This window comes from Ovis canadensis, chromosome 5, assembly GCF_042477335.2.
Source record: "Ovis canadensis isolate MfBH-ARS-UI-01 breed Bighorn chromosome 5, ARS-UI_OviCan_v2, whole genome shotgun sequence".
NCBI lineage: Eukaryota > Metazoa > Chordata > Mammalia > Artiodactyla > Bovidae > Ovis > Ovis canadensis.
This window is the reverse complement of record NC_091249.1, coordinates 27,463,451-27,475,554: the sequence shown is the minus strand read 5'-3', so window position 1 is coordinate 27,475,554 and position 12,104 is coordinate 27,463,451. Positions and strand designations below refer to the sequence as shown.

Sequence of the window (12,104 nt, the reverse complement as noted above, 5' to 3'; positions counted from 1 at the left end):
TCCCAAGGAGGAGCCCGGGGGCTACAGTCCTTGGGGTTGCAAGAGTCGGACACCACCTAGCGCCTAAACCACCGCCACCGTCTAGCACATAATAGGAACTTGCTTATTTGTTGGATGAACACATAGTGGGCGCTTAATGCCTGTTTGTTGTGTTGACCTTAGTAGGTGCTTCGTGGCTCCTTGCTGAATAAGTAAGGAAATTCCTTGCCCTCCTGCAATTCCAGGATCCCAGGCAGGGGCCAAGAGTATATCTGCAATCCAAGACAGTTATCTCAGGTTGAGGCCACCTGGGCAGGAGCGACTGGACAGTACGGGGCTGCGTGACGTCATGCGCTGGCCGGTTCTCACGGGTGGGGGCTGGGAGGGGGCAGGGCTGGAGGTGGGGGTGCGGACAAAGGGACCCTGCGCGCCTCCCCCACGCCCGCCCTCGCGCGCGCCCCGCTGAGCTGATCACATCTGGAATTCATTGCTGCTGCCGCCGGCCGGAAAGGAGGCGGAGACAGGGCGGGGCGAGTGGGGGCCAAGGCGGCTCTTCCCTCGGTGCCCCTGAGTCCCCAGTCCCCAGCCCCGGGACGCAGTGGAGCCCGGCGGGCAGTCCCAGCCCCTGCCGCGGCCGTCCCGGGGAACACAGGCGCCAAAGCCCCTCCGGCCCGGGCAAGGAGCCGGGTCGGCCTAGCCAGGTGAGCGTGCGTGGCGAGGGGGAGGCAGAAAGGGCGGGCCCCGGGCCCCGGAGGTCTCGGATCAGAGCTAGGAAAGCCCGCCAGGGGTCGGGGGCTCCCTGGGCGCGCATGCACTGCCCGTCCTCCGGCTGCACCCAGGGAGTGGTCATCGTGCGCCCTCTCCAAGATCCTAGGAGGCCCCATTGCCTTGGCCGCGAACCCCCAGACTGAGTTCGCCGCCTTCTCCAGCGGCAGGAAGTTGGCCGGGAGGAGAAGGCGGAATCCAAGCGCTTTCGGTCGGAGACTGGGAGGCAGGATGGCGTGCACCCCAGACCAGGGGTTTGGGGACTGTGTATGGGGGAGGGGAGGACGCCCCTCTTTGCTGACAACGGCTGGACGCGGGCGAAAGGTGCTGGCCGTCGCAGTACAGCCAAGCCAAGGGGCGGGGCCCCCGAGGAGGACAGATGCCCACCTCCTGCACTTCTGATCCTCTGCCTCAGTTTCCCTGAGTAGTTCATCTCTTCCAGTCCTCCCTCCCGCCCCCCGTGGGGTCGTGGCTTTGTTCTGGAAGGAAAGTGAACCTGAGACTGCGTGGCTTCGGCGCCTCTTCTTTCCCCTGGGGCCTGGGGATGGGGCGCTGGCGCGGGCACGCGTGGCGCGGACCCCGCGCGGTTCTGGGCCCAGACAAACGTGGGAACCTCGCCCACTTCTTCTGGCACGAATTGACTCACCGGGGATTTCCATCCCTTCACCAGACTCTTCCCTAGTCAGACACTCCAGGCGCCACACGCTGAGCCCACGGTGCCCCGCGTGGCGCGACACGGGCGCGGCACTCGCGGCGCAGCTGTCGCTGACCCTCTCCCCGCCTCTCCCCAGTCCTCTAGGAAGATCGAGGCTGGGCACCGGGCTGGACGCACAGGCGTCCCCCACCCCCACTTGGAGACTTGGGGGTCCCCTGCGTGTGGCTGTCGCGGAAGAAAGGAGGCGCGGCCCCAGAGGCAGCCAGTGTGGATACCGTGCATTCCACCGCCAGATAAGGAGGCCGAGACTGCGGCCCGAGGGCGGGGGCGGGTTGTGCCGTGTCTCCAAGGAGACTCTGGGCTTCGCCTGGTGGGGGTGGCCTGCCAGCGGACCAGGGGTGTCTCCCGCGTCCCTTTACCGTTGTCTGAGCCTGGGCTGAGTTTAGGAGCCTCCACCCTCGGGGGCCCTGGTTCCCTTGTTCATTCATTCATCAGTTCGTCCATCTATCCATTCATCCATCCATCCCACACAATTTCTGAGTGCTTTCTAAGTATGCCAGGCATTCTTCCAGGGACTGAAGGATTTAGTTGCTGGCCTCTGACACACATTCAACCATGGAAGCTGACAAAAAACAAGAAATACAATGATAATTTCTGAAATTGGCAAGTGCTGTGAATATAATAAAAGATGCTGTGATAGGAGGGGCCTAGGGAAGGTGACTAGGATAGCCTAGTGATTAGAGGCCACTAAAACAGAAACCTGAAAGATAGGAAGGCCGTGGCAGGTGAAGAAATAGCAGAGTTAAAGCTCTGAGGTGGGCATGGGGCTGAAACGGGGAGAGGCCAGTGTGGTTCAGTGGAATGGCTCTGGGGGAGAGTGGGAGGAGGGGAGGTGGGCGGGGGCCACTTTGGATACTGGGGAACCATGGAAGAGTTTGGAGGTGAGGAGTGACATATTAAAGCTATAAATTTAAAAGCTCCCCCTGGCTGCTGCTTGGAGAATGGCAGTATAGGGGGGAATGGATGCATGCACGTGAGCTTGGTCGTGTCTGACTCTGTGATCCCATGGACTGTAGCCCGCCAGGGATTTCCTCTGTCCTTGGGATTTCCTAGGCAAGTATACTGGAGTGGATTGCCTTTTCTCCCTCCAGGGGATCTTCCCGACCCAGGGATTGAAATGCAGGCAGATTCTTTACCACCGAGCCACCTGGAAAATAGAGGGAAACTGAGCCCAGGGGTTTATCCTAGGGCAAGGGGCATGGGACCTGTGAATGCCCAGAGGAACAGTAACCACAGGGCATGCCTCCATAGAACTTGCGGGAGAGGCTCCTGGAAGCCACTGAGACTTCCTCCTGCCTTCCTCTCTTTTAATCTCCCCCTGAACAGTCTTGGTGTGTTTCACTTTCCTTCCCTCCAAACCCCATCGCTTGTCCCTCTTGCTTCAGGCCTGGCCATTCCCCAGTGCTGAGCCTAGTGACCTCTTACTGAGCATCTGGGAGGTGACTGCCTTGGTGAAGGTGAAGAGGACTCAGGCCCTGCGCTAGCCACGCCGGGAGCCTGATGCAGGGAGGGGAAGCAGGCCAGGCCTGTATTTGCCTCAGGGTGACTGTGCCCGCTCCAGCCTCCAGACCCTGGTTCCTCTTTCTGGGAATCGCCTTAGTGGAGAAGAAAGACGCATTCGTCTTCTCTAACTAACCACCCCTCCTTCTGAGGCTATAAGAAGTGAGGGTAGTCTCCCAAGGAAGAAGACGGCATTTTAGTCAGTCCCTGGGGTATGAGGACTGAAACCACTTCTTATTTATCTAGGAATCGGCCATAAATCTTTCTCTGGGCCGCCAGACAGGAGAGGGGTTTGAGGGGCGGTGCAGGGGGCACACCCTGGGCTTCTAGCCCACCAGCAAGGGTGCTTCCCAGACCTGCCACGGGCCCTCAATTCTCAATTATGATCCCCAGGGGGGGGGCCAGTAGGCCAGGGCAGCCCGAGGGTGACTGGTAGGGGTGACCCAGCGGTCAGGCTGTGGTTCAGACTCTCCCCGGGGACATCCACACAGTCTTAATGTCCTCGAGACGAAATGAACTGCAACCGCCTGGAAAGGACCCGCTCAGTAGCGCAAGCAATAGAGCGCCCCCACCTGGGCCCCCAATCAAATGTCGAGGATGCAAAGCTCAGGCCAATAGGCCTGAGTTGCTCAATACTCTGGGATTGAAAATGAACCAATCAGAGCGCGGGGCTGTTTCTGGCCTGTCCGTCGGTCTGGTAAGGCCCAAGACCTGGACCAAGCCCGCTACAATGGGCAGAGGGCATTGGGGCGCCTGGGCCCCGACCGGCAGGGGAACAAGAGGCCTCTGTGTGGCGATCTGGGCGGAGCGACAGTCCCTGGGGATGCGCACAAGCCTTTCTCTGTTCCCAAACTAGGACGGATGTTCTTTTGCCCAGGGGGAGCAGCTGCCTCTATCAGGCCGGGGGCCAGGGCGCCCCTCCGAGGGGGTGTCCGAGACTGAGATGGCTGGGCGACCCCGGAAGCCCCTCATCCTTCCCAGGCTCACTGAGAACCGGCCTAACCAGCCTTTTCTGGAACTGGTGCTCCTGGCATGCCCATGGTCCTTGCAAGGCATGTTTCCAGGGACTTGGGGAGGGCTGTTCCCGCACCCCGCCCCCCCATTAACTAACTACTGGTCTGGAGCTTCCTCCTGGCCCCCGTGAAAGGCAGACTCTACACCAGTTCCTCTGAGACCACCTCCTGGCCCCCGCCCCAATTCCCAAGCTGGGGGAAGGCCATGGTATTGGCCTCTAACCCTCTCTGCCTACGCGCTGCTTCCAGCCCCCTCCCCCCACAGCTCAGTTTTCCTTGGGAGAGGGGTGACTCAGGCTTTCATGGAAGGGAATACCGTCCCCTCCTCTTCCCCGCGGGGCTGCACGCCCCCTCACCACTCACATGACTTCAGCCCAGCTGCCCCATCCTCCCAGCCAGGACCTCCCAGACGGGTCTCCTGTGACTCCCCCATCCCATCATCCCCTCCCAGCCTTCCCCACACCGGATGTGACTGGAGAGCAAGGACTCCACCCTGTGTGTTCCAAGGCCCTCACATCTGGATTTCATCCTGGCTGGGGAGGGGGGTGGGTGCCACAGGGCCCTGCCCACCCAGCAAAGACCCTGTGTCCCAGGGCAGGGCTAGATGGTGCTGATGAGAACAGGCTGTTGTGGACTCTTGCCAAGCTGGCTCACTCAATATCCCCTCCCAAAAGACTGGGAGGAAGGCACCTAGTCCCTCCCTGTGGTATGGCAGGAAGAGGGGAGCTAGTGTTATTAGGTAATATTTATTGTGTGCCTGCTATGTGCTAAATGTGCTGCATGTATCATTCAACAGGATTTTCCTATCACCCCTCTGAAATGGGCTTTCTTCTCCCCATTGCACAGATGAGGGCACTGAGACCTAGAGACCAAGCATCGAGTGACTTGGCCCAGCATACCACACCATGTCAGATGTGGGAGTGGGGCTGAACCCTGGATTGCCTGCAAGGTCTATGTCCTTGAAGACGATGTGACCTCTGTGATGCTCAAACCTCGGGGCCGCCCCGGTGTCTCCCCAGAACCTTATCTCGGGAACACCCAGGGCCTCTAGGCTTAGACCCAGCCTGAAATCCAGAGCAGTGGGTGGTAATGAGCAGGGGATGGTGCTATCAGCAACCAGCATCTCGCTGACCCAGGTTGGCAGGTGGCATGGGGCCCGAGGCTCCAGGGTATTCAGGAAAGGAGACAAGCCTCCAGGTTCTGGCTAAGACTCCCTCTCTGGGTGGGTGGGTAAGGCTTCCAGAAGTCCACTTCACGTCTCTTATGCCCTTTAGGGGAGCTTCTGTTCCTTTGCAAGATGCTGTAGCCTAGAGGTTTTAGATGCTTTGGAGTGGGCCTCTGAGGCTCTGCCACTGACTAGTTTTGAGGCTTTGGGAAAAGTGAATTGATCTCTCTGGGTTTTCCATTTGTAAAGCAGTGCTCATTTGCTCAGTCGCTCAGTCGTGTCTGACTCTTTGTGACCCTGTGGACTGAAGCCCGCCAGGCTCGTCTGTCCATGGGATTCTCTAGACAAGAATACTGGAATGGGTTGCTATGCCCTCCTCCAGGGAATCTTCCCCACCCAGGGATTGAACCTGCGTCTCTTGCCTCTTCTGCATTGTCAGGCAGATTCTTTACCACTAGTGCCACCTGGGAAGCCCCCCATTTGTAAAGCAGAGATGGTGATAATTCTGACTTCATGTGACAGAGCTGGAACGTGAACCACAGCCTAGTCCAGAGTCAGCCCAGGCTGCAGCCACAGCACTGACCTGTCTGTCTGTGTTTTCTCTCTGCAGCATCAACAGCCCCATGGCCCCAGCTGGCTACTGAGCCCCACCATGGGCAGCGTGTACTCAGAGTACCTAAGCTCCAGCAAGGTCAGGGAACACTATAATTACACCAAGGAGAGTCCTGACACGAAGGATACGCCCTCCCGTCAGGTGGCCTCGGCCCTCATCATCCTCCTGTGTTGTGCCATCGTAGTAGAGAACCTGCTGGTACTCATCGCAGTTGCCCGCAACAGCAAATTCCACTCGGCCATGTATCTGTTCCTGGGCAACCTAGCGGCATCAGACCTGTTGGCGGGCGTGGCCTTCATAGCCAATACCTTGCTCTCGGGTTCGGTCACACTGGGGCTGACACCTGTGCAGTGGTTCGCCCGCGAGGGCTCTGCCTTTATCACGCTCTCCGCCTCCGTCTTCAGCCTCCTGGCCATCGCCATTGAGCGGCACGTGGCCATTGCCAAGGTCAAGCTCTACGGCAGCGACAAGAGCTGCCGCATGCTGCTGCTCATTGCGGCCTCGTGGCTCATCTCGCTGGTCCTTGGTGGCCTGCCCATCCTCGGCTGGAACTGCCTGGGCGACCTGGAGGCCTGCTCCACCGTTCTGCCGCTCTATGCCAAGCCCTACGTGCTCTGCGTGGTGACCATCTTCTCAGTCATCCTGTCGGCCATTGTAGCTCTGTACATCCGCATCTACTGCGTGGTCCGTTCCAGCCAGGCCGATGTGGCTGCCCCACAGACGCTTGCCCTGCTCAAGACGGTCACCATCGTGCTGGGTGTCTTTATCTTCTGCTGGTTGCCTGCCTTTAGCATCCTCCTCTTGGACTATGCCTGTCCAGTCCGGGCCTGCCCTGTGCTCTACCAGGCCCACTACTTTTTTGCCTTCGCCACCCTCAACTCGCTGCTGAACCCGGTCATCTACACGTGGCGCAGCCGGGACCTGCGGCGGGAGGTGTTACGGCCGCTGCAGTGCTGGCGGCAGGCGGCAGGGGTGCAAGGGCGGCGGGACAGAACCCCGGGCCACCACCTCCTACCCCTTCGCAGCTCCAGTTCCCTGGAGAAGGGCATGCACATGCCCACCTCACCCACATTTCTGGAGGGCAACACAATGGTGTGAGGGGCAAGTGGGCTGACAGCCAGGCCACCCTGGCAGAGAGTTCCGTGGAGAAGCTCCGGGGACCCGGGACAGAAATGGGGCCGAGGGGGGCGGGGGTTGCCAAGTAAGATGCCCCCAATCCACAGACCCGGGTGATGCTGAAGATTCTTCATGCTTGGGATGGTCGACTGAGGCTTTGATCAGTCAGATGGCACAGCAGCAGCAGGGTCCTGGGGCTCAGCATGGTGACTTCTTTGGAACTGGATCGTGGGGAGGACTGGGGATGGGGGTGGGGTTGGGTGGGGGAACCTGGAAAGGGCCCGAGTGACAGCAGGCAGGTGCTCAAATGGAACACAGCATAGAGGCCATTTCCAATCCCGTCTGAAGGATGTCAGCATTTCACAGCGCCTGACCCTCTGCCCTGTTTCTGACTCCCCACTCTGAATTTACCATCCCCCCTTGCCACCTTCTTCTGGCCACCTCGGAGCCTACTCCCTGGAACCACTGTGTCCCGAGGGGCTGGAGACCTCCTCTTTGACCTTTCTGGGCGGCCCTGGGGCTAACAGTTCCTGGCCTCAAATCCACAGCTTCCCCAAATGTCACCAGCTGCCACTCTGGCAACTTCTTCCCTGTCTTTTCTTCTCATTCTACAAGTGAGATGCCAGGAAACCACGTGGGGGGTGGGGGGGACTAACCCCCATTCTCAGACCTCATCGGCCAGATTGCACTACTGGGGGCTCAGAGGAGTCACCCAGGGCTGGGAAAACTGGTCTGGGGGCCTGAGGAGGGCTCTCCCAGTAGGGCAGGGTGGAATAGGAGAAAGTTCTAGGGGAGCTGTTGACACCAGACCTCCGGCCCCCCGTAAAATAACCACCCTCCCTCAAGCTCCACTCCCAGACCCAGCCAAGGGACCCAGTCTAAGGCAGGACAGCCTTGAGCCTCCTGTGCCTGCTTTCCAGCTACATCAGATGGAGCACAGGGGGTGGGGGTACCAAGGACAATGGTGGGATACCCTCTTTTAACCCACTCCAGAAGGACTTTGCTAAATTCTGTGGATGGAGGGAAGGGATATTGCGGTACAAACATGTATTTATGCGCGTCTGTCAGTGTCTGTGTGTGTGTGTGTGTGTGTGTGTGTGATATCTGTGGTCCCCTCCCCTCGCCATGTCTCCCAGGATGCATGCTATTTTGTCTCCTCTCGTCTGTATTGAAGCTGCCAAAGAGGGGTCTGGTCCCTGCACCAACCCCTGTGTCGTTGCTGGCTTATCTCCCCACTGGAGAGCTGGGGTGCAGCTCACCTGGGGGTGGGGGGAAGGAACCCTCATGCCTGAAAGTGATTTCTTGTGACTGCAAAGGCTGGGGGAGGGGATCTTTGGGGGGGCAAGGAGCCAGTTGGGGGCTTGTCTCCCCTTACACAGCTCCCCGGATGCCCCTCCTGCCAGAGACTCAGGCCCAGGCCAATAAACGGTTCAGTGTCTCTTTCTGGTGGTGGTTGTCTTTTGAGGCTTAAGGCAGCGGTTGCCCCATTAGCACCCTGGGGGTGGGTGGGGGCAGGGAGGGTGGCTGCTATCCAGACAACTCATCCTTTTCCAGCCTTCCGGTTCATTTGTTCCCCTACCCCTCGCCCTGTCAGAGCCAGGATCTCAGTGGCTTCTGAGAAAACCTGGTAAATACTGACATCCTCCCCACCCCTGGGCAGTTGTCTGGCCCCTCCCAATGATAAATTAGTCCCAGGACCTCTGTGCCATCCTTCAAAGAGAAAGTCTGGCAGATGGTGGGTGCCCCCCTTCTTCATCCCAAGTGCACATTCCTCCCAGGGAGCTGGAGAGATGGTCTTGGGAGACACAGACTCAGTTACCCCTCTAAAGCCCAGTGTTCCCTAAGTGAATGGCCAGCCTCATCATGCACTTTCTTTTTTTCCCTCTGAATTATTTATTTGGCTATGCCAGGTATTAGTTGTGGCACGCGAGATCTATCTTTGTTGTGGCCTGTAAGATTTTTAGTTGCAGCATGTGAACTCTTGGTTGTAGCATGTGGGATCTAGTTCCCCGACCAGGGATAGAATCCTGGGCCCCCTGCATTGGGAACATGGAGTCTTAGCCATTGGACCACCAGGGAAGTCCCCAGCAAGCACTTTCCAGGCAGGAAGACGGAATCCTCAGGAGGCAGGAGTTACTGATAAACTCCTTTTATGGAGAAGAGGACTCAGAGAATTTAAATGAGCGGCTTAGGGTCACACAGCTGGTTGGGACAGTGCCTGGCTGGATTTTTTTTTTTTTTTTTTAGTAATAAATGTTCCTGTCTGGATTTGAACTCAGACAGACTGACTCCAAACCCTACCAGTTCCACCAGTGGGCCAGAGAAAGGATCCTCAATCCCCTCTTTGCCATGGAAGGAGTGGAGAGTGTGGGCAGCCAGGCCCCACCAGCACCTGCCCCACCCCCTCGATCCAGGAGATGCCCAGCTGGGATGCAGCTGAAAAGTGGCTCCGTAACTGGACTCCGGGATGACACTCCCTTCTTTGTCCACAGGCACAGGGCCCAGCGGCTCCTTTGAAAATAGATCTGGAGTTTTGATGGGGAACCCAGGCCCTCAAACCAAAGCTCTGCCCAGCAACACCTACACAAAGCTAGGGAAGCCAGTGGAAGACAGGAGTGGAACAGATGGTGGCCAGAGAGTGAGACCCGCGTACGTGCACACGTACACACACACACACCTGCCCCCATCGGAATTCCCCTTCCTCCAGCAGTTCAGAGACAACCTCTGTTTGGAAGTTGGAAGGAGGTTGTTGGGGTTGGGAGGAGGAAGAGGCACAGACCAGGCCAGAGTCAATAAATTTCCCCCAAACACTCACATGCTTCCTTCACCTCCTCCTTCCAGCCTCCGCTCAAATGCTACCTCCTCAGAGAAGCCTGCTCCGACCACCTTCTTCCTCTATCTAGTCCCTCACCAGCTTATCAGCTGGCAGAGTAATATACATCAGTCTTATTCAGTCGCTAGGTCATGCTGCACTCTTTTGGGGTCTCACAGACGTTAGCCTGCCTATCTTCTCTGTACCTGGGATTTTCCAGTCAAGGATACTGGAGTGGGTTGCTATTTCTTTCTGCAGGGGATTTTCCCAGCCCAGGGATCGAACCCACGTTTCCTGCATTGGCAGGCAGATTCTTTACCACTGAACCACCAGGGAAATCCATTAGTAACTAAGAGCAACTGATTTCTCACTCATGTACAAGAATTTCAGAGAAAACTGATCCTGGTTAAGAAGGATCACTTACACTTCAGTCCAGGCTCCTGTCTATGTATCTATCTGTTCATACATACTGCTGCTGCTGCTGCTGCTAAGTCGCTTCAGTCGTGTCCAACTCTGTGCGACCCCATAGACGGCAGCCCACCAGGCTCCGCCGTCCCTGGGATTCTCCAGGCAAGAACACTGGAGTGGGTTGCCATTTCCTTCTCCAATGCATGAAAGTGAAAAATGAAAGTGAAGTCACTCAGTCGTGTCCGACTCTTTGTGACCCCATGGACTGCAGCCTACCAGGCTCCTCCGTCCATAGGATTTTCCAGGCAAGAGTGCTGGAGTGGGGTGCCATCGCCTTCTCCGATTCATACATACTTCTACCTAAATATTTCACTTTTCCTAAGGACAAGGCATTCTCTTACAAAACCCAGTAGAATGGTCAAAATCAGAAAATCTACAAACCTTGATCATATTTTGCCAGTTGTCCCACTGCTGACTGATAATAGCAGAAGAAAACCCCAGCTTGTTGTATTCACTTGTCTTTTTAGTTACCTTCAGTCAGAACAGTTTCGGAAGCTTTGTCTTTTGTAACCCTGACATTTTGGAAAAATATATGTCAGTCATCTGGAAGCATGTCCTTCAGCAGAAGTTTGATGTTTTCTCATGATTAGATTCAGGTTATAGATTTTTTTTTTGGCAGAAATATCAAAGAATTGATAGGTCTTTCTCAATTAGTTCCATCACTAACAATGTTAACTGATCACCTGGAGATAGGGGCAAAGTTTCTCCACCTTAAAGTAACTATTTCCTCCTTTGAAGTTAAGTATCTTGTGGGGAGGTCCTTTGAGACTGCAAACAATTCTGTTACTCATCAAACTTACTAATTTAGCATCCATTCTTGTCTGAATCAATTAATACTCACTGGGTATTCTTAAGAAAAACCGGATGATATCACATCATTTCATTTGTAAGTATTCTCCTTTTTATCTTTTTTTTAAAGCGAAACACTTGAAAAAAAAAAACTTAACCACAATATTGTGATCATACTTACATGTTTATCGGAAGTATCAGTCTGTTAAAATTCCCCCATCAGGTGTTTTTTTTTCAATTGAAGTATAATTGAGTTACAATGTTGCATCAGTTTCAGATGTTAGGGTTTTTTTTCTTCTTTCTTTGATGTGTTTGAGTCAATCTAAATGAGATCTTCACATGGCATTTTGTTAATGAATCTCTGAAATATTGCTTAGCAAGTTTGTCTAACCTGGTTAAACAATAAATTTAAACCAGGTTAAACCTATTTAATGGCTCGATGGCATCACCGACTCACGGATGTGAGTTTGAGTGAACTCTGGGAGATGGTGATGGACAGGGAGGCCTCCTGGCATGCTGTGATTCATGGAGTCGCAAAGAGTCGGACACGACTGAGTGACTGAACTGAAACCTATTTAACCCTGTTTTACAAGATTTCCTTTCCCTCTTTCTTGTTTGTTTGTTTGTTTTTTGTAATTCATTTGCATGAGAAGTTAGGTTGGGATTTCCCTGGTGGTCCAGTTGTTGGGACTTGGGATTCCATACTTTCACTGTAAGTGGCATAAGTTTGATCCCTGATGAGAGATCTAAGACCACACGTGCTTCGAGGTGGAGGCCAAAAAAAAAAAAAAACAAACAACCAGGCTGTTTGCTCTACAGTTTCCCCTAGTTTGGTATTGGCTGATGGCATCTCCTTATTATGTCATTTAACATTTGTCTTTGTCCCCAGTCAAATTCAAAAATAGAAAGATATTCAATTCTTTCCAAGTGGTGCTGGAAACTCTCACCAGGGGGATATAAAGTCTGGCTCTCTCCATTACTGAGGACTATCAAGGGTTCACATGCCATCAGCCTGATCCTGCCTTTGTAAATTTTCCTTTGACTGTCCCCTACTGGTTTGATAATCTGTGGACTGTTGCTTAGACCTGTCACTTCATTAGCCATCTTCTTATTCTCACATTCTGGCTATCTTTTTCCTTTGTCTACAAAGCAAATGTACTCCCCCAGAT

The 12,104-nt window shown here is 55.1% G+C and overlaps 1 protein-coding gene across 1 annotated transcript; it reads left to right on the top strand.

Annotated features, from left to right (window-relative positions):
- The first annotated feature begins 500 nt into the window (after positions 1 to 500).
- On the top strand, positions 501 to 8,306 carry S1PR2 (sphingosine-1-phosphate receptor 2). Its single transcript, XM_069591024.1, has 2 exons — positions 501 to 680; positions 5,748 to 8,306. The coding sequence occupies exon 2, from the start codon at positions 5,790 to 5,792 to the stop codon at positions 6,846 to 6,848; it is 1,059 nt and encodes a 352-aa protein (XP_069447125.1). The 5' UTR covers positions 501 to 680; positions 5,748 to 5,789; the 3' UTR covers positions 6,849 to 8,306.
- The last annotated feature ends 3,798 nt before the right edge of the window (positions 8,307 to 12,104 follow it).